General features: G+C 39.9%; 1 protein-coding gene across 5 annotated transcripts in view; it reads left to right on the top strand.

Annotated features, from left to right (window-relative positions):
• Positions 1–25511, top strand: part of SH3KBP1 (SH3 domain containing kinase binding protein 1) — a 298864-nt gene that overhangs the window by 180700 nt on the left and 92653 nt on the right. Inside the window, exon 1 of one of the 5 annotated variants that reach the window (XM_010954522.3) lies at positions 5331–5389. The exons of the other annotated variants lie outside the window; for them this stretch is intronic. Within the exon in view, the coding sequence (XP_010952824.1) occupies positions 5375–5389 (15 nt within the window). The 5' untranslated portion in view covers positions 5331–5374. Of the gene's footprint in view, positions 1–5330; positions 5390–25511 lie in introns of those variants that run through there. 5 annotated transcript variants of the gene reach the window in all.

Here is a 25511-nt window from a genome sequence, read left to right as displayed (position 1 = left end):
GCTTCCCTGTGACCCCAGCCTGGCCTTACTATTTTTCTGAACTCCTTGCCTTCTCATGAGTCACTCAGATGATCACTCCTGGCCAAATACTTCAGGGAAGGAGTGTCAGGTATTACACATGGGTAGATATATTACAGATGCTCAGGTGAGTCCCAGGACCCACCTAACCTGATAAGTCTTTTGTAAAATAATCCTGGCTTTTCACTGCCAGCTGATTCCACGCTTAAGTTCTCTAGACACAAGTAGTCTTGGCCCCTTTAATTATTGAGGAAAGCAGTCTTTTTGGCCTGGGCTCTTCAAACAGCCAGATTGGGGAAGATATTTTTCCAGGCTGGTTGTTTACTCGACTGGATTCCCTATGAAGAAATGCTTCAGGAAGCTCCATGGTCCTTCTGTCTTAGTTGATTTCCATTAGTGACTTCTGACACTTTTGCAGTGATTCTGTTTTCTTTCTACGTTTTCTGCTAAGTTCCATAACTAGACATTGTCTCTTTTTCAGCTCTCATCATCTTGAATCTCATTTATAGAATCACAGTCATCCAAATTAATGCCTTTAATATCAATATTGTAGCTTTTACATGAGAATTAGAGAATTAGAATTACAGTCACATACAGATGAGCTACTAATCAATTTTTTTAATCAGTCAAATTACAGGAAGAGAAATTTTAACATCGTCATCCATAACTCAGGCAGTCTTTTTATCCATACCAGTAAAAATTCATCAAGATGTGTGCTTATGTAAAATTAAAACATGTAAACATCTAAAGTGATGATCCTAGTTCCTTAAAAATGAGAAATTTATGTCTCTAATCCTTTGAAGACTAGAAATAAGCTCTGGGGAATTTCCAGGAGCTAATGGTATATGCTTTGACTAATGAAACATAACTGGGTCAAAACCTTGTTGTGATGATCTGAGACCTGTAGTATTGGATGTCTCTCATAGTGGTTGAAAGATAAGGTTATGTGACATCTCTTGAGCAGTTGAAAGACCCATGATTTTCAACGAGCAGATGCTACTAAGATGCCCACCGTTTGCCTGGGCTGAATGAAGGGTCTTGGATTTTCAGACTTCAGTTTATGTGTTAATGGTTCCTTGCCTAGGAAGAGTCAGGAGGGAGCTGGTGGTGGGAAAAGGGAAGCAAAAACAGTATACAGGGTTACTCTTTGACGTGTTAGGTGTTGTTTACTGTTTTATGTATGTTTGATGCATACTTTCTAAAACATTCAGCTTAGTGTATTTTCTAAGAAGTGTTTAATTGCAGCAGGTGGTCACCAAGAATCACCTTCTCAGGAGGCCTTAAAATTGTGTTTTTAGAAATACGGTGGTCATTAAGCATGCAGGACACACTGCCTGGGTTCACATGCCAACTCTGCCTCTTCCTGGGGCAGATTATTTAAGCACTCAATGTTTTAGATTCCTCATCTGTAAAATCAGAATAGCAAGAGGACCTGGCCCATATGGTTGTTAAGAGAATTAAGTAACACAAAAAATGGATACAGTGCCTGGCATATAATAATCACTTGATTAACGTTAGTAGTTATTATTGTTGCCTTTCTGGTTATTAGAACAGAAGGCATGCCTATAAAAAGCAATGCAGTTTCCAGGATCATTTCTTTACCTTTTTATTAAGGGTAATTTAAAACTCGGAGATGTAGAAATGAATTTTGCTGCATCTGTGGTAGCTGTTTGTTTGACATCACCAAGTCTTCAGTATCAGCCACTAGAAAGTAAGGGCACGGTTTTGGACCTTGTCTTTGTTAGTCACCACTGTATTGACAGTTCCTTGGAAAATCATTGTTAAACTAAACCTGGCCCTCAGTCAATATTTTGTGACCAAGTTTGTGAAGATAACGTTTTGTCCTAATCCAGTCACCATTGTACAGGAAGACTTATTCTGTTTGGGGACTGCTTGTAGTCTGGCTAGAGATTTACTTTTCCATTTGTTTGTTAATTGGCTCATTCCTGCATTCCCTGAAGCTTTATTGAATGTATTTTATGGATCAGCAGTGACAGCTCTGGAATTTCTAGATAAATGAGCTGAGGAATGGCAGTCCATTTGGATAAGGATTGGCTAGGCGGCTTGCCTGGATGCCGTGTTAGCATAATTTGTGCAGATTTTTCACCTGACAGGTTATTTGTATGGGGGTGGGGGGAGTCTGGTGTAGTTAATTGGAATGAAGTTAACGCCTCCTCCCACACCTCACGCCTGAGATCATCTGTCACATACTGGCCTCTCATTTAGCGCTTCTGATTGTGCCCACATGGGAGAGAAGTGGGCATGTAGTAAAGTCATTATCGTGCAGAGAGTGTAGCTCAGTGGTAGAGTGTGTGCTTAGCATGCATGCGTTTCTGGGTTAAATCCCTAGTACCTCCATTAAATTTTTTTAATTTTTAAAAAAGAAAAAAAATGTTACCCTTTGTAAGTTAAAAAAGAAAGCAAAAATATATATGTAAAAAAAAGTCATTATGATGCAGGGGAAGTAGACTGGCAGAGGTATGTCCAAAACATCAAAGAGAACAGAGGAAGGACAATAGAGAATCTGCCTTTCCTGGAAGTCCAGAAGGAAGGGGTGGGATGTCGGGGAGATCTTTTCAAGAAAAGTGATGTTTGAGCAAAGTGTTAAAAGGTAACTGGGGTCCGTGGTGCCGGCAGTGTGTACATGGACAAGGAGAGAGTGGTTATGGAGAAGGGCTGGCTTTGGCTGGAGTGCAGGGGATGTGGGATTGGGGGGCAGTTGGAGGGGAGCCTGAGCCTCTTCCCCCAGGTCTCTGGCAGTCCACTCTCAAGCTGCGCTTCTGGGTGGGCTGGCAAGTTGGGGGAGGGGTTCCCTCGGGCCATGTAATGATCAGATTGGCACTTTAGAGAGATAACTGGGGAGGTGCTGGGCAGTGTGGACTGGAGTTGGGAGAGGAAGTCTCTGGGAGAGTTGCCAGTCCCAGGGCTCCGTGGTTGATGACTAATTGGCCAGGCACCAGGAACTTCTAGTAGCTCTTGGAAAGGGGCAGATGGGCCCACCTCATGCACACTCTTTGAGTTGGGCCGCCGTAGCCTGGGTTGGCAGCAGAACTGACAGAAGAGCCAAGTTTCCTTTCAAAGAAAACTCTTTTGTGTATTATGGAAAGCAAAAAGCCAGGAGTCAGCGTTCGACTATCTATGTTAAGAGCCAGGCTCAGGATAAAAAGATTAAAAAAATGAAATTGGGAGGGCCTTGTTAAGTACATTTATGTATATATACTCATGAGCAGCATCATGGGTGTCTATAAATCGCACGTATACATTTATTTATTTATGTATATGTGCACATTCAGACTTATCTTCTGAATTTGTTTTTTAATAATTTTTTTATTTTAGAATAGTTTTAGATTTATAGAAAAGTCAGGAAGTTAATACAGAGTTCCCACATACCCCACACCCAGTTTCCTCTGTTGTTAACATCTTACATAAATGTGGTACAGTTGTCCCAATTAATGAACCAATATTGATACATGATTATTAACTCAAGTCTGTCCTTTATTTAGATTTCCTTAGTTTTTACCTAAAGTTCCTTTTCTCTTCCAGGATCCCAGCCGGGATACCACATTACATTTGCTTACCCTGTCTCCCTGGGCTCCTCTGGGCTGTGACAGTTTCTCAGACCTGCTATGTCTTTGATAACCTTGGCAATTTGGGGGAGTTTTGTAGGATGTCCTTAAATTGGCATTTGCCTAATGTTTTCCTCATGATCGTGCTGAAGTGATGAGTTTCAAGGAGGAAGACCACAGAGGTGTAGGGCCCTCCTCATCATATCGGCTCAAGGGTACATTCTCTCCACGTGACTTCTCACTGCTGATGTTGACCTCCATCACTTGGCTGAGGTGGTGTTCGTCAGGTCTCTCCACTGTCAAGCTGGTATGTTTTTTTCCCCTTTTCTACATTCGACTTTTTGGAAAGAAGTAATGATGTGCCCCTTACCCTTAAGGAGCGAGGAATTAAGCTTAGCTCCTTTAGGGAGGAGTATCTGTGTTAATTCTTCTTCTGCACAGATTATTTGTCTCATCTCTCCCATCCTAATTAGGTCTTGATAAGGTGATTTCTTATCTGTCCTCTGATTCCACGTACTAATTCAGTGGCACTTGCATCACACTTGCCATTTACAGCCAAGTGACATTTCCCACATGTTCTTTGGCGTGTTACACGAACAGATCTAGGTCTTACTCACCCAAGCAGATTGCCAGTTTCTCGAGGACTGGGACAGCATCTTATTCAAAGCTCCTTACACACCACGAGTGGTTAATAAATCTCGAATAAATGCTAAATTTAAAAATTAAGCATACTTAATAACAGACCAGTCATCCAAGTCTATGTATATGAGAACTGTGGTCAGGTGAGGATACTGTTGATATGTGGTATCCTGCTTTGTAAAGTCGTCATGAATTTGTCATAGTAGCTAATAGGCTACTTACTATGTGCCGGGCACTTTTATAAGCCCTTTACTTATATTACTTATTTAATCTTCCAGACAACCCTGTATCTTGGTGTTATTATCCCCATTTTATAGATCAGGAAACTGAGGTGAACAGGGGTTAAATAAGCTGCTCAAGATCACACAACCAGGAAGTGACCCAGCTGGGAATTTGATCTCAGACATTCTGGCTCTTCGAGTTTTGAACTCTTAACCACTGGGCTCTGAATTCATTACAATGGTAATTAAAATGATATCTCATCTGGGGAAGAAACAGGATTGCTCTTGAAACACTTTATTCCGACCTGTTAGGATACTAGGATACGGCTGATGACATGACTGGCAACAGTCTTGCTCTGTTTTTCCTAGGGGAAGTGTTTCTATAAAGGCACGGCTGTTTTTCCTTCTTCAGTTCTTTTTTTACTGTGTAATTTCTGTGTCGTACAGCTAATTTGATTTCTTTAAAATACAGGCATTTCCACGATGGGCATTTCATTGTACAAACCATATATTTTCGACCTCCCTCGTCCCCTTCCAGTCATGTTATCTGTTGAGAGTGGGCTTTTTATTTTTCTTGCTGACGTTTTTAAACAGGAGTGGTGGCTAGGTCCTGCCAAATAAACACTCCCCGGTGTGTTCCTTGTCCGGATGGTCACACCTGTGGGTTGGAGGCGGCAGCCTGGATTCTTGCAGCGATGCGGGCGAGGGAGGAGGACTTCTCGCGAAGCCACCCAAGCCATGAATCGGCTCTGGCTTCCTGAACCATAAACAAATGCGAGCTTTGTTCTCCCCATTGCTCATTTGGTCCCAAGTATGACTCAGGGTTAGGCTGGGTCCTTCAGGCTCTGTGCCTTTGGCTGTTGGAAGGAAGTGGGAGGGTTCCAGGGTAGTTCTGGGACCTTTTCAAACTGAAGAGAGGAGGCTGCCTGCATGATGGGAGAAGAGGTATTTCCTTTTCTTTTTTTCTTTTTTTTTCTTTTAGAGTTGGAATAAATTCCCTTCACTTATGTCTTATCTATACCATTCTGTAACAAGATTTGTAATGGGTTGGCCTTGGTGGGTTAAAATGAAGTGTTTGCAGCTAAGATCCCCCAAGGAGCAGGGGGCTGTGGATGTGCTAAGGAGCAACCTATAATGTGGAGGATTCTTCTCAAAAGTCAAATGCTGCACTGGAACTATTTAGCTGTTTTAAATGCCGCCCCCCCCCCTTTGGTCAGTTCGGCCATTCATTTTTACAGATGTTTCCAATTTCTCTGTGTCTTGAGTTTTCATGTGCTCGTGCTACAGAGAGTAATTTGGATGGGCAGTTTGCACAAGCAGTAACTGTTACACCATGTCACCGAAATGTTTAGCAATTACAGATGTTTGTGCAGTAAACAAACCCAGCTTGCTCTCCAGGTTAGCTTAGGAGAGAGCACGTCCACGCAGAACGGGCCAGCTCTGGGGTGTATCTGTCTTGCGGGGTGTGGACGTTGAATTTTTCCTGGGAAGTGGAGAAGCTGTGAGTAGTGACTTCTGGGTGCTGTTGAACTGCTTTTTATCAAGGTAAAGATTTTTGACTGATTTGGTAGTCCTGGCCATTTATATTCATTGGCTCATATACAGAGTAAAATAGAGACACTCAATTATTTGATTTTCTGAAAGTTTGCTGCTAATAGGTGGTCTGGTTTCTCTCTGTGAATTGTTCATATTTGTCTATCTAAAAGCAGAAGTCTGTCATTTTCCAAACACAAAATAAAATTCCCTAATTAAACCACAGGATAAGTGAGGCTTACAATGCGTCATATGTCTTCCATATTGCTGTTTCTCGTTGCAAAAAAATGTTAACGGGAGAGTTGGTGATATCTATAAAATATGTCCCTTTATGTCTTTCTTCTGTCAGCTTTAACTTACAATGTTTACAAAATTACAAAAAAAAAAGAAAAATAGTATGACAAAAAGGAAGCAAATTATTTTAACACATTATTTTAAGAGTAGGAGGACTTCTTGAAAAGTTTTTTAATGGCGTCTGTTACTTGTAGAAGGGTGTGAGTGCAGGCAGCAGTTGGCTAAAATAAAAAATAGATTAATCTGCAATGGCTTGAAAGAATTTTCCTATTGAAAGATACCTTAAATTTACTGATTATTATTATTGCTGGATGTTACCGATCTGAGTTCTGAAAAGTAAAAATCAGAATTAGGTATTTATGTGCAAAATTCACATGGTGACTCTTCGTTTGGGAAATGAGCGAAAACTTGATGGATTGTAAGTTGTGAAATATGGAGAAGTCTTGGCGATGGCATTGGCTTCTCTCGAGAGAGAGCTTTTTTTGTCTCCCTCAGACTAGGGCCGGGAGATGGGACAGGAAGGGTGGCCCCTAGGACCTTTAAAGGTTGGTGACCTATAAACTACTCGTTGCGCTGAGTGCCCCCCAAACTTTTTGCTTGTTTGTTTCTCAAAATGGAAATAGCTGTTATTTCTCTGACTACAGGAGCCCTTTGCAACAATTTTAATAATAATAAAAACTGAAAGTTACAGAATGTGAAGAAACAAATAGAAATGGCCCTTAATCCTATTACCCAGGAGTAACTATAGTCACCATTTTATATGTATCCTTGCAGACTTTTATCTGAGCCTGACTGTACATGCAGTACACACATCACTCTTCATACAATAATGAGGTCATATTCAATGTCACCTGTTTTTAAAACTTAACATATTATGGGCCCCCCTTTTCTGTCAGATAGCTGCATGATCATTCATTGTCAAGATGCGCCACCACTTACCGAACTAATCCCCATGCAGTAACTATTTAGGTTGCTGTCATATTTTTAATATGAAAAACAACATTCTTGTATATGCATCATTGTACCTTCCCTGATTATTCCCTTTGGCTGAATTTTTAAAAGAGGAATTTACAGGCTCACTTAATTCTGCTTTGTTTTGTTTTCAATGAAAATAACCCAAGTATACAGTTAAAAAAAATCCAACAGAACAAAAGTAAGACTTTCTCAATCCCACACTCAGCTTTACTTCCCAGTGGAAATCCCCATAAAAGCTTTCTGTGTACTCTGTAAAAATGTAGAATCTTTTTATTGTGGTAAAATATATATAACACAATACCATTTTATTCCTTTTTAAATGTACAATTCAGTGGCATAAAATATATTCACATCATTATACAACCATCATCACCATCCATCTCCAGAACTTTATCATCCCAAACAGAAACTTTGTACTCATTAAATGCTAACTCTCAATCCCCTTCCCCTTCCCCCATTCTACTTTCTGTCTCTACCAATTTGACTACTCATATAAATGCATTCATAAAATATTTGCCCTCATATAAATGGATTCATAAAATATTTGCCCTTTTGTGGTTTATTTCAGTTAGCATAGTGTCTTCAAGGTTCATCCATGTTGTAGCATGTGTCAGCATTTCTTTCCTCTTTAAGGCTGAATAATACTCCATTGCACGGATATATCACAATTTGTTTAATCATTTCTCCATTGATAGACATTTAGGTTTTTCCACCTTTTGACTACTGTGAATAATGCTACAGTGAACACTGGCATACTCAAACCCTGTTTGAGTCCCTGCTTTTAGTTCTTTTGGGTATATCCCTAGGAGTGGAATCACTAGGTCATCTGGTAATTCTATTTTTAATTTTTGGGAGAACTGCCATACTGTTTTCCACAGTGGCTGTATCATTTTGCATTCCCACCAGCATTGCACAAGTGTTCTGGTTTCTCCAAATCCTTGCCAACACTTGTCATTTTCTGTTTGTTTTTTAAATAATAGCCATCCTAATGGGTGTGAAATGGTATTACATTGTGGTTGGAATCGGTGTTTACCATATGTTCATACTGCCTTTTACTAAGAGGAAAGGATATTGTTCTTCTTCTTAGAATAATGTGTTGAGGAAAATGTCTTCTGTCTGAGAATCCCCACTAACTGGCCAGTCGGTTACACAGTCCCAAGAGATTACAAATTGCTTAAAGGGAGGACTAGTTCCCCCTGTTCCTGCAGCTCCTGAAGAAAAGATGAGTGGAGGGCCTCAGTGGTTGGTTGGATTCAGAGGTTTAAGGGTGACGGGCTGCTGCCTCTCACCTAGCCCCACACAGGTTTTTAGAGAGCAGATTCCAAAGCATTCTTTTGAGAAAAGATGAATTTCTCTTTTGCACTCTTTTAATTCTAAATACTAGTACCTGTGTTATCTTATGTTGTGGGGAAAAACAGTTTTATGATGGATTTTCTTTCCTCACCTTCTGCTCTGAAATTCCTTGGCAACAGGAAATGAAAGTCCTTCCTTTGACACATTAATTGCTGAAGCATTCATTTGCTTCAATTGGCATTCTTCAGTGGGGCAGGCTGAAGTATCTGTATTTTATCGTGGCTCGCTTTTATTCTTATATTAATAATTATTTCATAATATTTATAATCCTAGAGTTTGTAGACGCTTTTGGTTCCTGAAATTCCAGGTTTTAAAATTTTCTATGTGGCCATTAAAATGATGATGTTAATTTACCGAGCTTGTCCTTTTCTCTCTGAGATTTTTCACTAGCTGGAAAATGATGTTCTAGGCAACTAGACTTCAACAGGATGATTAAGTTTAATGTCCTATGAAAACTGACAACTTTAAAACAAGCCATCTAGCTTACTCTGCATGGTGGTATGTCTTTGCTTACATTTAAAGAATTTTGATCACAGAGATCAGATAGTCACTCAGCAACCTCTTTTTTACTTTTCTGTGGCATCTGAGGCCATTTAAAAACTATGAGATGACAGCCTATTCTCAACTCAGACTTTTAATGTTGGAGGCTAAATCCTAAATAAATGTATACTCACAAAAATGCTCTTGGATGCAGAAGTACAGGAACCCCTACTTACACCTCTAATAGAGATTTCTCTCTCTCTCAACTTGGGCTATAAAATTAACAATTTACATATTAGTAGTTTGCCAGAATTGCCTTAAGAGCTACTTCTTTATCAAAAGGCCATCGTTAAGCCATCTGACAGATGGCCTGTGACTCCAGAGTGTCGCCTCAATTAAACTAATCCTTGAATTTTTAGGAATAAAATAGGCAGTGCATGGAAAATTGAAGGCAGGTATTTGGGGTCCCAATCACTTAGACACTGTATTTCTGTTTTCCTCATTTAAGATGAGGAAGTTAGAGGTGGCAAAGATGGATTTACTGCCTCATTTTTTGTTTTCTTCTTTCACTTACTAAGCATTTTCACCCACCAGTGATTTTAATATGTTTTGCTCCATTTGTTTTGGTAGCATCTGCTCAGTCTTTTCTTTTTGTTTTGATTTCTTAGTTGAGGTTCTCATTTTTTCTCTCTGCTAGAGACAGCTTTTCTGAAACTTCTTGGGTATCTTTTCTAGACTATTAACAGAATTGATAATAAGGTAATGATGTAACATGTCAAGACTTTAGTTCCCGAAGTTGTCCAAATTTGTCCTCGTGGTACAGTACTTAACACTGTCCAGTTACTGTGTTGGGTGAGCTGGCCACATTAGATGTCTTATATGTCTCAGTTTTAGATTTAGTTTCTTTTGCTTCAAACCCCAGTATTCTCTCTACATCCAGGTGTTGTTAGAAGCAGAGAAGGTAGACTTGCTCATAATTTAGAACCCTATTTTTTCAAGTGATGTGAATACAGATACTGTTATTTTTGACTCAGAAGAGGCTGAGACATTACAAAGATGGTAACTCTATGCCTGTGCACGTAACTGATCTGCCTAAGCAGTACATGTTGTATTGTTGATTTGCAGTATAGAGGTGAGCAGCGTGTAACTGATGGGTGACTTTACTATGCTTTCCAGTTAAGGATTATGGGATCTCTGACATTTTGGTGTAATTTTTGTATTCGTTGCCCAAGAGCTCAAACAACTCCAGGTTTTTCTGACTGGAGCCTTCAGTCATAGGTCATTAGGCAGGAGAGGAGAAAAGTGGCTCAGATAAGAGATGACAAGGGGTCTTGAGAAAATTAATGAAAAACCGAAAGATTTCCAGCTGGGTCGGGGGGCATCATAGGTTCCAGGTACTAAAAATGGTTTTATGGGGCCACAGAGCAGTATATTTGTGTGTAGCTCAAGCCTGACATTAGTCTAGAAACTCCTTATGAAATGAAGGTCTAACATGGGTTAATTGTCTTGTCATGAGATTGAATGACTAGGAAGAGGCAAGGGTATCCTAAGAGGCAATGACAGAAGACAGTGAATGAAGATTATTAGGAAACAAAAAATCAGGAGATTGCTCAGGAATGTGGAGAAGTGATGGTCATTGTGGCAAGGAGAGAAGGCTAAACAGAGTTGAGGGGGAAATGGAGAATTATGTGGGGGCTAATGGCTGACTGTTCTCTGGTACCATTGATGGTTGAAAAAAGGGGATCCCCCTTTAACTTGAGGCATGGTGGCCCACTGGGGAGTAAGGGATAAGTAGCCAGTAGTGAGCACTGATAAGCTCTTCTTTGTCCTGTGGCAGGAAGGGTGTGGAAATCTTTCACTGAAAGTCCCGGTCGAATTGGGTAGATGATCATCTGAAACGCATCCGTCTGAAATGAATTAAGTATGATAACTCGGGAGTAGGGAATGGATTATAAACTCCAAAGCACCATTTCTGGTGTTTGTTCTCCTTTGTCACCATCTCCCGTGAATCTGTATTGTTTTCTCTGTGCCAAGCCTATAGTGAGCCTTTGTGGAAAGCACAAAGGGGAATTGCTGCTCTCGGGAACTCAAACGTGGAGAGCGCTGAAATGAACGTTCTCCATTGAATTTCTCAAGACTAGAAAATGCATCGATTGGGATATTTTGCTGTGCACATTGTCTTCCCCACACCCCCATAAAAAACCAAAATATACCTTTAGAAAATAACATATAACCACAAAAAGTGCCACTTAAGGAAACATATAATTAAAATAGGTGATTTCATGTTTTGTTTTGTCTTTTAAATGAGGGTTTTCTTCCTCTCTATTTTGTGTGATTCGGAGTTTTTGTATATGTTACAGAGAAAGACGAGGGGAATGGGAAAACATTTTAGTACAAGAAAATGAGAACATGCGAAATGAGTAATGAAAGACATACCATTTGTTCATATGGTGAGGATCTGATTTGCCTAAAACTCATCAGGCATCCTAAAGAGAATTTATAGCCTTAAGAGAACTCTTTTTCCTCCTGACACGTGCTACTAAACTAAAGTTTGAAGGAATGAATGAATATGAATGACAGCCAAGCACAGATTGAATTTTTGCTCCAGCAGACCTGAAGTTATTCTACAAAAGGGTTCCTCTTAAAAGTGCATTTATTCAATTCATCCACACCACAAACTTGAATGCCATTTTTTTAAAAAGTTAGGCTTGATTCTTGAAAGGCTGCAAAATCCAACTATGTTCACATTAAGTGGAGATGATTGTCAGATAGCTGAGAAGTGAAAAGAACTGTGAAATCTGTATGACTTTTAAGGTTTTGATATACTTAAGTAAATAGTCCTAAGAGCAGGGGAAAAAAATCAAACCTTAAAATTTGGGCGGGGGGCTGGTTTTCACCACATTTATTTTTCTCTCCTGTTTGAGAAACTGTTTGTAATAATTACTTTGGTTTGTATTAAAAAGAGTTTTTACATGTGAAGAACTGGAGAACTGGTAGAAAACAGAACAATTAAGCTGTGGACCCTATGCCTATATAGATCACACTCCTTAAATCACGACTTCTTCATATCCTGGGAAATGAGGAATCTCTGAGGAATCATACATGAAAAACAGTTGCAAAGTAAATTCAACTCTTTTTACAGTCCCTTTCACATGTATGAATAGGAATTCGTGAGTTTAGTAAGAAGAGCAGGAAAAATATTTTTTGACTTTGAAAACATTTGATAAAATGACAGTACTTTATTGAGTGAACAGTGTTAATTGAAAATGACTTTATATCATTCACTTGGTCACTGAGGATATAAACTGATGAAAAACTATAAGTAACGTGATGATAAATGGCGGGGATGCTCTATATGAGTGGGATCTTGTCATGACTCGTTTTACAACTGATGTTCTTCACATCCTTACTGAAGACCTGGAAAAGGAAATATAATGACACACTAATGAAAGCTGCATGTTATTTCTAGTGAGGAAGTGTTGCAAATCAAGTCAGACCTTATGGAAAGGCATCGATAATGTGGAGAGATAGGCCATCCTTTTTAGCTGTGTTAGTGTGTGCTATTTTCTTAAAACTTTTATTGTAAAAGTCATCACTGGTTTGTAGAATCACTGGAAAGTAGAAAAATGAAAAAGAAAGTAAAAAAGGGCTAGAATTTAATTACCCTGGGGCCTACACTGTTGGCATTTTTTTTTTTTTTTTGTATTTACTTTTACTCGTCTTGCCCTACGTTTTTAACTGGTTGCGATCATACTACGACATGCATATTTTTTTCGTACACATAATTGTATATATTTTTTTCACTCAGCACTGTATATAATTTCCCATGTCATTACAAACTTTCAATAGACATCTTTTTAAAAGGCTGCAGAATGTTCAGTTTTACAGCTACAGATAGCTAGAGGGTCTGAGAGAGCTGGAGTCTGGTGGCTGCACTGACTCCTGTCAACATTATGCCTCAATCTCTCATATTATAGATGAGAACACAGCACTTTCTTGAAAACATAAAAATAAAAAATAACATAGGAAAGTAATTTGTGCTTGTGGGCCATGGAGCAGTAGGCCTTCTACAAAGGTTTGTTGAATTGGATGTGCTACCTATAGGATCCAAACAGAATTCCAGTTGGCCCTTCCTGGCTGGTTTTGAAAGAAGCCTTTAAGAGCAGCCTTTGGCAGGAAAGCCTGGCCCTTTCCAGGTAGAGGACTGTGAATTCAGCTTTTCACGTCGAAGTGTCTGTCAGTAATGTCCACGAGCGGCTTTAGAAATCTGTACCACGTGAGTTTATGGTCTCAGTTTGCCCCTGTTTCTTAACTGCCTTGGGAGGAGTATCTGTTTGGCCTAGCGATTTCGGATTTTTTCATCCGTGACTGAATGGGTGCCAGGCTTTGTAAAAGATGGCTTGGGGTGATTTTCTATGGTGGTGTGTTTGCTCCTGAGTATCAAACCGCTCAATAAAAGGCTTTCTGTTCTCTGACAACAGGCCGTTTTCTCCAGACACACGCCTTGTTTTTCCATCGTTAACAGTAGATAACAGTTTGGATGCCGCCAGAAGCATAGGCCTGTACTTGAGGGGCTTCTGGAACAGTCTTCCGGCCACTCGCTGTTGGGCGCCACCTTAACCAAAACTTTATTGACCTGAAAGCTCTGTGGGTTGTTGGCTCCAGTACTCATTTCTCCTCTGTGTTCTGTCTGCCTTTCTTCCCAGGCAGTGACTCCATGGTGATGGCTGTTGCTTTTCTTCTTTGCTCATTTTTCAGAATTACCACTTTTCTCTGAGCCCATCTCTGCTGTGTGACTGTCTTGTAAAAGTTGCTCCAGGCTCTCCAGTCCCCAAGCAAAGAGACGGGGCGGTTAACCTACTGTTTTAAAAAGCTGTTGTCATTGAAACAGTCATTCTTTGTAACTAGATTCATAAGGAGGCATTATGACGATTGATTTTTTTAATTTATTCAATAAAATTCAATAACCGTAATAATGATTAAGCACTTTATCTACATTTTTCCATTTAATCGTCTTAGAAAATCTATGAGGTACACATTATCTCCATTTCAGACAAGGAAACTGAGGTTTAGAGAGGTTAAGTAACTTGCCCAAGATCACGGAGCTGGTAAGTCTGATCTTAGAGAGGATTCCTACTTAATGGTAATTCACTCTTACCACCAGATGCTACCATGAAAGGGGGAATGGGTTGCTTTATTCCATTGTTCTGTCCCTAGCACCTAGCAAACGCATTGCATGTCGTACTTTTCTCCCTAAATCTGAATGTTTTTGGGGTTTTTTAATTACAAATTTTTATTGTAGTTGATTTATAATGTCCATTTCAGATATACAGCAAAATGATTCAGTGATACATATACAAACATATATATATATTTTCTTTTCAGATTCTTTTCCATTATAGGTTATTACAAGAAATTGAATATAGTTCCCTGTGCTATACAGTAGGTCCTTGTTGTTTATCTATTTTATATATAATAATGTATATCTGTTAATCCCCAACCCCTAATACATCCCTTCCAGCCCTTCCCCTTTTGGTAACTATAGTTTGTTTTCTATGTTGGTGAGTCTGTTTTTGGTTTGTAAATAGAATTTGTATCTTCTTTTTTTTTTAGATTCCACATATAAGTGATATCATATATTTGTCTTTCTCTGTCTGACTTACTTCACTTAATATGATAATCTCTAGGTCCATCCATGTTGCTGCAGATGGCATTATTTCATTTCTTTTATAGCTGAGCAATATTTCATATATGTGTGTGTGTGTGTGTGTGTGTGTGTGTGTGTGTATACACCCCACATCTTCTTTATCCATTCATCTGTTGTAAATCTGAGTGTTCTTTGATGAATGTTGAATTTATTGTTGACCGAACTAAATGATGAACATTGAGTACCTCTAGTGTGCAGGGCACATCACAGAATACAAGGATACCAAGACAGACTCCTTGCCCTGCAGCGCTTACAATCCCAGTCAGTTACACAGACACGTACATAAGCGGTCATAAGTAGAAGGCAGAGGGTAGTGAGTGCTGTTCCAGAGATTCAAAGTAAGTTCAGTAGGAACAGGGGAAAGTGAGAGAGAATTCCAACAATTGGCATCCAGGATACTTTCACGGAAGGCACACAATTTGGGTTCACCCTTTATTGTTTAATGTCTTAGTAACTAGTAACTGAAGTGCCCTGAGCTGAATTTGATCTCTTTTTGAAGGTCTCCGTTCTCGGAGCACCTTGGGGTCATCTTTCTAAGTATTCCGCTCTATGTCTAGAAGATGTAACCAAGGTAGTGCCTAAACTCTGAGTATATTTAGAAAATTCCTCTTTTGAATAAGTATGTGATGTGAACTCGTTCTTTCTAATAAAAATAAAATACAAAAACAATATCATTGAGTTTTTAACCTTTGATGCAGTTTTCTCTTCTCTCCTCCTGTAAAATTGGGGAGCCCAGATGAGGATTAAAGCCAGAGCTATCTAGCATTAGCCAGATGTAGAGATTGTTTTGATCAGCAGTAGGGTATCTTCCATAGAAGTAAAAGGAGCGTTTCCTGTAAGACTAAGGTGAGTTTCTGGACAAAGATGGGTTTTTTCTCTAACTCACCTTATTACATGCTGTCTGCACCCCTGATTATTTTTGTGGTTGAATATTAAATATCAGGATATCAGAGCCTCAGGAGCAATTTTTTGCCATTCTAGTCAATATTCCTATGTAGAGAGAGGCTTGTGAGGAAAGACGAGGATACCCTAAGCCTTTGAAAAAAAAATTGTGGTGAAATAAACATGACATAAAATTTACCATTTTAATCATTGTTAAGTGTACAGTTCAGTGACAGTAACTACATTCACATTGGTACGCACCCATCACCACCATCCATCTCTAGAACGCCTTTCTTTCTTTTTTTTTTTTTAATTTAATGTATTTTTATTGAAGTATAGTCAGTTTACAATGTGTCTTTTTCTGGTGTACAGCACAATAGTTCAGTCATATAGGAACATACATATATTTGTTTTTGTATTCTTTTTAACCAAGTTACTACAAGATATTGAATATAGTTCCCTGTGCTATACAGTATAAACTTGTTGTTTATCTATTTTATATATAGTAGTTAGTATATGCAAATCTTGAACTCCCAATTTATCCCTCCCAACGCCCTTTCCCCCAACCCAGTAACCATAAGTTTGTTTTCTGTCTTTGAGTCTGTTTCTATTTTGTAAATAAGTTTGTTTGTTTGTTTGTTTTTAAGATTTCACATACAAGTGTGATATCATATGGTATTTTTTCTTTCTCTTTCTGACTTACTTCACTTAGAATGACATTCTCCGGGTCCATCCATGTTGCTGCAAATGGCATTATTTTATTATTTTTATGGCCAAGTAGTATTCCACTGTATAAATATACCACAGCTTCTTTATCCAGTCATTTATCGATGGACATTTAGGTTGTTTCCATGTCTTGGCTATTGTAAATAGTGCTGCTATGAACATTGGGGTGCATGTATCTTTTTGAATTAAGGTTCCCTCTGGATATATGCCCAGGAGTGGGATTGCTGGATCGCATGGTAAGTCTATCTGTAGTCTTTTGAGGAATCTCCATACTGTTTTCCATAATGGCTGCACCAAACGACATTCCCACCAGTGTAGGAGGGTTCCCTTTTCTCCACACCCTCTCCAGCATTTATCGTTTGTGGACTTTTGAATAATGGCCATCCTGACTGGTGTGAGGTGATACCTCATTGTAGTTTTGATTTGCAGTTCTCTGATAATTCTAGAATGCCTTTCATCTTGGAAAACGGAAACTCTGTATCCAGTGACAACCCCTTCCTGCTGCCCCCAGCCCCTGACAATCACCATTCTACTTTATGTCTCTGTGAATTCTACTACTCTAGGTGTCTCACATGAGAGAAATCATACACTATTTTTTGTCCCTTTGTGGCTGGCTCATTTCACTTAGTGTAATGTCCTCAGGTTCATCTGTGTTGTACCATATATCAGAATTTCCTTCTCTTTAAGACTGAAAAATATTCCATTGTCTGCCCTAGCCTTTCAAGTAGCAGTTTGACTTGAAAACCGAGCAACAAAGCATTGCTCCAAGTATTACCTCTTTTCTGATGGAAACTATTTCATTTCCCTCCCTTACTCTGAAGGGCAGAAAAACTTCTCTCGAAATTCCTTTTGGGGGAAAGAAATTTACCATTTTTTGTCTCTAGCTTAAGACATTTATGGAGACATATTTGACTAAACTATTTACTTTAAATTTGTCCGATTAGAAAGATGCTTTTTCATATGTGTCAAGAGCTTCTTCTGTGCCTGTTTTTTTTTTTTTTAATGTTTTCGTTTTCAGATGGTAGATTGATCGGTGTTTTAACAGTAAGCTAACTGTTCAAAACTACCACAGGCCTATGATTTTTTTCACTCATGTCACCACGCCAACATCAGAGACCTGAGAAACACATTCACTGTGATTCTTCATGTTAGAGTAGATTTTCCACTGTGCTTCCCTGAGCCTCTCTAATCAGGGTCTGAACGTAATGTTCTTCGTACACCATTGGCACTCATTGCCTCTGTAGAATGCATGTATGTAGACTCAGGAACATAACAGAGTTTGGGTGTTCTTCCATCTGTATTCACACCAATTCACAATCACTGATGTATCCCTGCTGTGACTACGAAGTATGGACAAGTTGACAGTGTAAATATTCCTCCAGCCTCTCTTCTACATCCTTAGTTTCACTGTGTGTTAATTGAATTTATACAGCTAACTTGATTGGGAAATTAGGACTTGGTCCATGTATATACAGCAGGTTTCACGTTAAAGCAGTAGATGAACAAAACTCCAACTGGCCCTGTGGTATTCACTCCTGCCATCCTGTCATTCTCTCTTCCTCATCGACATTCTTCTTAAATTCTCCAAATGCATCTAAAAGGAAAGTCTTATTAATCAAAAGGTAAAACTCATCCTCTGGTAGAAGAAAGATTTAAGATTTCCTTTTATCTGTCATAGCAGTGGAAAATGGTCTCTTTAAAGCATAATGATGGGAAGGAGGGTATAGCTCAGTGGTAGAGCACGTGCTTAGCATATATGAGGTCCTGGGTTCAATCCCCAGTGCCGCCATTAAATAAACAAACAAACAAACCTAGTCACCCCCTTCAAAAAACTACAAATGACAAAAAAAGCATAATGGCGAATTGTGTTTTTCCTAAGTAGTATATGAAATGGAAATTTACTTTGGCTTGTTTATTCTCTGTGAATAAGATGATCCTACAACAAAATAGCACGCAGGCTCCTTTCTCAGGAACAGTGGGGGTAAAATAGGAACAGGATTTTCATAGCCTGGCAGACGTTTGGAGAGCTGCCTTCTATGATTTTAGTGTTGTCTAAATGCACATCCTCCACCTCATTGAGCACTTAAGTAGGTTTTGATTCGTTTTTCAACACAGCATTTCCCCAGCACAAGTGGAAGCCCCTACTAAACCTTCAGAAAGTTGTTTTGCTTTAACAAAGAGACAATCCTACCCCTCCTGTGAATGTGTTGGATGGTTCTTTCTGGTTTTTCAGGGCATGGTCTCGTGAGGTATTCAAAAAGCAAAACAAATGAACCAAATGATCAGATCCTGGCAGAAGTTCAAGTGCATGATAAATGCTATAATTTGGCTCAGATTGTCAGGTACACCTTTCTACTAATGCACATGTGTGTCTTAGAGCGTGTGTGTATGTGTGCATGTGTGTTTCATATACAAATACAGAACAGACTTCATATGTACATGTTCAGTAGAATGATAGATATTAAAGTTTCCATTAGGAAGATCAAAAGCATAAACCCTGGAAGACCTAAGGAAGCATCTAAGTTGGGATTAGGTGTTTTATATCCAGAGGAACTTTGCTGTTAGTCTTAAGAGGACAAGAGAAAGATGTCAGCCATTGAGAAACATGACAGGTTGCTGTAATTGGAAGTAAACCTTTAAATTTCTTCAGGGCTTTGGGAATTTACATGGATAGTCATTGAGAAGCAGTATATATTCTGAGTGCTTTGAAGTAGATGTAGTAAGGGGTGATGGTGGAAGGTGATTAAAATTTGAGTCTATGGGAGAGCAAATGAAGTGCCTTGAATTGGGGAATAGAATCCTTGTCTAGAAAACTACTGAAATAATCCCTGTGATAGCAGCAAAGTCCTAGGCTGGGGTCAAAGAGTAAGGGATGAATCTGAAAGCAGATGCTGGGTGGTGGGTTTGTTATGGGAAGGTGCAGTAAGAGAGTAGTCAAGGCAGGGCTCCAAGCGTGAGTCAAGGAGACAGAGAATTTAGGAAGCAGAGGTCGTGATGTGATGCTCACCCCACTATTCTGTAAACTACTCATTCTGGTGATACATTGATAGGTATCACAAGAAGTAGGACTTCTGTGTTCAGATGAGTTTAGAAAACACTGAGATAATGTTAAACAGTAACTACAGGACTTGTCAGAGCCTTTAATATGCTGTTATACAAGGATTAGAGCAAGTAGTCTGTGTTTCCCAAATTTATCAGATTGTGGTGGTAGGTGTTTTGGTGCTTGGTTGGTTGCTGGAACATCTTAGGAACATACTTCGAAAATGATTTCAGAATAAGAGAATGGGGTGTGTGTGTGTGTGTGTGTGTGTGTGCGCGCGCGTGCACGCCTGTGCATACACATACCTGAATGATAATGACCCCTCCAAGTAAGGGTCTTTTGATCATAATACATAAGAACTTGAGAGAGTGTGAAGGAGCAGGCTAGGATGAGTATTTGAAAGTCATAGTCAGAGAGAGGTCCACCAGAAACATGGCTGAGAATGGATTCTTCTTTATGGTGACCAATAATTAATAAGAGATCGGGGTCATGTGCATGAGAACAAGGGAGTAAGCAGAGGCAACAGAGGTCTAGGAAGACATACTGGACAATGTGCTGTCACCAGAGACCAGGCTGGAAAGAGCAGGACAGTGACAAATAGTGGGGCTCCAAGAGGAGTCTAGTTTGTCAAGGAGGACAGCTCGCCTCATTTACCTGTTGTGTTGTGGTAGGATGCTAACGCTAAGGCAAAGGGTGAGTGGATGGCATCGCCAAATTCCCAGCTCCATTCAGCAGACAAGACACTTCCTGACCCTCAACTTTGTGGAGATAAGAGAATGATTAACATCTGTGTCCTCCTCTCAAGGAGGGCACTATTTCTGAAGAGAACGGGGGAGAAAAGCAGTTAAACTTCTAAGTGTACAGTTAACAAATGCTTCTAAAGCAATTCTGAATCTGACAAGGTCTTTAACTGTGATTGGGCAAAGAGGTTTAATGTAACTTGAATTATCACTAACTTTTCAAGACAACCAGGGAAATAAATATTACATGAATAACTGGAAGTCTTAAGCCCAGCTTCATAATCAAAAGATTACTTCTTACATTTTATTTTTTCTTATAGCCAAGTTTAAAATAGACTTATGTGAAGCATGCCTCTTTGGAGATGTCGGAATTAACACAGTGGTATGTAGATATTTCAAAGGTAACCTCTATCCCTAGAATGGTACCACAAATGTATTTTTCTTTTACTGGACCATGCATTTGATTTTTAGAATTTTGAGTTGTATTTTACTCTGGTGTATCTTCTGTTGATATCAAGTCGTTTAATTTAAGCTGGGCCAACCAAAAGCAGACGAATTGACAGTTACTCATGTAAATTTCCCAGCAAGTAGAAAAGCCTTCCATTAGAAGTGCACGGGTGCTCCGTTGTACAGAGACTCTCTTGTGCTAGTTCTCTTCTGGTCCTGACATCAGCTGGCTCACAGGGCTTCTGCTCCGCTCCTACCACCCTCTGCTGAGCACCAAGAAGACTTTTCATAATACCACCAGTCATAGATATTCATGAAAGGAGTGTGTAAGAATAGATATAAAAAAGTTTATAATTGGTGCAGCCACTATGGAGAACAGTATGGAGGTTCCTTAAAAAACTAAAAATAGAATTATCATATGATCCAGCAGTCCCACTCCTGGGCATATACCAGAAAAGACAAAAACTGATTTGAAAAGATACATGCACCCCAGTGTTCATAGCAGCACTACTTACAATCGCTGAGACATGGAAGCAACCTAAATCTCCATCTACAGATGACTGGTTAAAGAAGTTGTGGTATGTGTGTATGTATGTATGTGTGTGTGCAATGGAACACTGTTCAGCCATAAAAAATGAAATAGTGCCATTTACAGCGACATGGATGGCCCTAGAGATGATCATACTAAGTAGGTCAGATAGAGAAAGACAAATATCATATAATGTCACTTATATGTGGAATCTAAAAAATGAGACAAATGAACTTATTTACAAAACAGAAACAGACTCACAGACATAGAAAACAAACTTAATGGTTACCAAAGAGGAAAGGGGGTGGGGATAAATTACAAGTTTGGGATTAGCAGATACACACTACTACATATGAAATACATAAACAACAAGGACCTACCGTATAGCACAGGGAACTATATTCAATATCTTGTAATAACCTATAATGGAAAAGAATCTGAAAAAGAGTGTATATATATATATATATATATATATATATATATATATATATATATATATATATATATCACTTTGCTGTACACCTGAAATTAACACAACATTGTAGATCAACTAACTTCAATTTTAAGAAAGTTCACAGTGAGTTTTAAATGCAGTTGTGAGTCTCTCTGAGTTACGGTGGTAAAAGAGAACCAAAAGGCTGTGCATATGGTCATATTCAGGTGCTGTTTCGTCTCTCTTCCCATCGCTGTCTCCTGTAACCTGTGTCTCTCTGTTTCTGTATATGACCAGGCTTTGGGATAACCATGCTTTCTTCTCCTTAGCATTACCCTATAATTGGAAACTTTTTTACACTCATATGAGTTTGCATCTGAATTAGAATCAAGTCAGAGGATTTTGTACTTGGTTTGAACAGGATCCTGGTCTCATGTTCCAGCAGTCATGAAGAGAAACAGATATATTAGCCATTAGGGAACTGGATTCCATTAGAGTAGAATCTAGTGATTGTCTTTCCTACAAGTATTAGTTTCTTCATTTTGGCACAGGGAAGAAAAAAAATTACTTGTTCCACTAACTGAAATCATATGTGGATTATCTTTTCCTAATGCTGTATTAGCAGCTCATACAGAGTTGAGAGTATATGTGATGCTCCTACTGTATACAAAACCACCACCCCCTCCCGAACTGCATTTAGTACTTTTGTCAAGCGAGCTAACAAGAGAGGGACTTCTGCTTTTAAATATTCAAAGGGAAGACTTTTTTGAATTATCTACTTTTTAGAATCGGGTTTTTTAAAAAATCAAGCCTTAAATGGAGATTAGGATGTGACAGGAGAGACAAAAGTTGACACCGACTTGGTGATTACTGTGGGTTGACGTAGGTTGTTAGTAATGGTCTCTAGAGCTCTCAGCTGCCTACAGCCATCCATGTGTACATCCACTCCCAGACCAAGCAGCAGCTTCTGAGCTGAGAGGGGTGGTCAGACCAGAGTAACGCAGATGTGGGTACTGGGAAGTCTTTAGCCACGGCACAGAAAAGGAAACACTGGCCTGAGCTATAGAGCAGAGCCTGACCATCCTTCCTTCAGCAGGCATATGGTAAAATGGGCCTGTTGGCAGACCTCTTGGGAGGTGAAAGAGCTGCGTCCTGAGCAGCATCGACACGCTGCCCCTCGGTATATGGCGCTTGCTTGTCCTGGATAAACCATCTTCTTTATGATACCCAGGAGGGCAGGAACTCTGAACTGTGCCAAGGAAACCTCAAGTGGAGCTCCTGATCCTCTTCCAGAGCCACTGCAAGCCTAGCATCCTTCTTTACTGCCTGTAGGGTGATGAGAGATGTAGGGATATGATACTCTGATTTTCCTGTTCCCTCAGACCTGCACTGTGGTGGCCCTTCAGTTGTCTATGACCTCTGTGTGTACTGGAGCTAGGCCTCACTCTCATGACATGTGCCCTGTACAAGTTGGGGTTTCTGTTCATGTTTAGCCCAGTGGACCAAAAATATTTACAGAGGTAGGGAAGCTGGAAGCCTGGTGAGAAAGCAGTCATTCACTACCTTTTGCCTTTGTTCTTGTATTTAGAGGAAGGGCAGGGGGTAGAGGTTCTCAAATGGGGTGTTTGGAAAGATGTAGGGTGTTTGGGGTGGACACGAGATGAAGGAGCACTGTAGGCCATTGGTGAGCAGGAGCAAGGGTTGCTCACTGCCCTTCAGTGTGTGAGTCTACAATGAAGAAATGCCCTACCCAAGACGCCAGTAAAGGGAAACGCCACAGAGTAGCAGCAGAGCTTGGCTGTCCCGGAAGGTTGGTACCGTCAAGGGGGTCTGCCCACTTGGTCTTCAAGGTAGTCCGAGCCCTGAGAGGCTAGATGCAGTCTTCCATTTTTGATTCAAAACCACTCTTACCATCCATTCTTCCATCTGTCCATCCGTCCTTTCAGTACTCCTTGGGACAAGGGTCTCATGGCCACCTATGCTCCCCTCCTTTTCTCCCTCAGTCATATTGTCACATTGTCTGCTCTACTAAACTCCATTTCCTCTCTGAACTGACTCATTTACTGGCAATGACGAGTTCTTATGCCAGTGAAAAAGAGAAGGTGGAATGCATTTGGTGGAAGGAGGTAGAGAAGAGAGGAAGAAGAGTGGAGAAGATGTTCTATTATTTGTCTAAGTATGAGAATAGGTGCCTAACTTGTTTATCCAAGAAAAGGTATTTGGTTAGTGCTAATAGAATCTCTCCTACATCCAGGTTGGTGGTTCTCAAACTGGAACATGCATCAGAATCTCCTGGAGGGTGTGTTCAGGCAGAGACTGCCAGGCACCATCCCCAGAGTTTCTGATTGAGAAAGACTGGGGTGAGGCTCGGGAATTTGCCTTCCTAACAAGTTCCAGGTGATGCTGGTGCTGCTGGTCTGGGAACCACACTTCTCCAGGTCTCGGTCCTAGAGAAGAGAAAAACACCTGAACGGCTCCCATCTCTGGGACCCTTGGAAGACCAGGCTGAGAGGGGAAGAACTTGCCTTACTCTGGACATTCAATCATGGTCCAGGAGGAAGAAGAAAGGAGTTAAGATCTAGCAGCCCCAGAAAATGAGTGCAGGATCAGCTTCACCCCCTACCCCGATATTGGGATCCACGCAGAGGCCAATGGGCTGTGTTTTTTGAAATAGCAAGAAAAAAAAACAATAGAGTAAGCTTTGCTTTCTTACGTCTTTCTGTTTGGAAGTAAGTGTACCAAACTGGTGGCCTTTCTTGATGTCTGTCAGCTTAGACGGCCTGGTAAATGAGGACACCAGAGATGGAGGGCAGCACTTCCTTTTGTTACTAAATAAGAGGGCGTCATAAAAATACACAACCTGTGAAAGTTTCTCTAAAGGAAACATCTGGCTTAAAACCCAAACCATTGGAGGTCTCCCTTTTTTCAGGAAAGGAAACAAAGCTAAGGTTGGGCGTAGTGTTCACCGCTGTATTTTCCTGATTTCCTCTCCCTACTGTCAGTAATAATGGAAGTATTTGTTGTTTTTGTTTTCTTCTTCCTAATATGTTAACGATAGTGATGCTTTATTCTGGTTGCCAAAAGGGAAAAAGAGAACGATGGGGATACTGTTGGATGTGTGAACAGAAATATGAATGACACTATGACAGCATCTATTTTGACTGTCAATTCCTGATTTTTCAAGATAATTCTCAGAACAGTTTTTCATCAAATTTAACCTTATGGCCAAATAACAAGCTTTCTTCCTCCTTGATGTTTCCTCGGAATCACACAGTGTGATTGGTCTGAGTACTTAGTGGCGGTTGAGGAATGGCATATTTGGGGTTTCATTTTTTATCCAATATAGAAAGCCCTGTGGCACTAAATAAAAATGTCACCGTGTAAAATGTAAAGGCTTTCTGTCACAAATGTTTTTAAAAATTCACGAAGGGCTGAGGATTAGATTTATCTTACCCTCTTTCTGTGATTTATTCATCTTTAATGTTAGTTTCTGCATTTGAAGCATGAAGAACTTTTTCAAATTAAAAACTGTGGTGAATCCGTTGTATTTGAAGAAACATGTCAGCGTGCCAGATTTTGAATTATGCAGTTCATTCCTCTTCGTCTGTTCAAGGGGCAGATGTGTTTGGTTTTCCCAGTGGCTGGAATTCTCACTGGGGAAACTCTTAATTGTTGGGGAGGTTGATGCACGCAGCTGCTTGGTGTTGACAGCTGTTGCCCTGGTATCGGTGGACATTTTCCTCAGGCATTAATCATGATCACCCACATGCGATGGCCAAGGAGAAGAGTGGGAGTAGACCTCACCTTTGGAGCCATCGTTTTGCTTGTCATCTTGTCTTTCGTTTTTGTTGCTTTGAGCAGCTGAGTTACCTGTGTTCGGGGGAATACCTTTAGTCAGAGACAATATCCAGTCTTTTCTAGGGATGGT

Source organism: Camelus bactrianus, chromosome X (assembly GCF_048773025.1).
Source record: "Camelus bactrianus isolate YW-2024 breed Bactrian camel chromosome X, ASM4877302v1, whole genome shotgun sequence".
Taxonomy (NCBI): domain Eukaryota; kingdom Metazoa; phylum Chordata; class Mammalia; order Artiodactyla; family Camelidae; genus Camelus; species Camelus bactrianus.
Note: the sequence above shows the minus strand (reverse complement) of the source record. Positions and strands in the feature narration are given on the sequence as shown.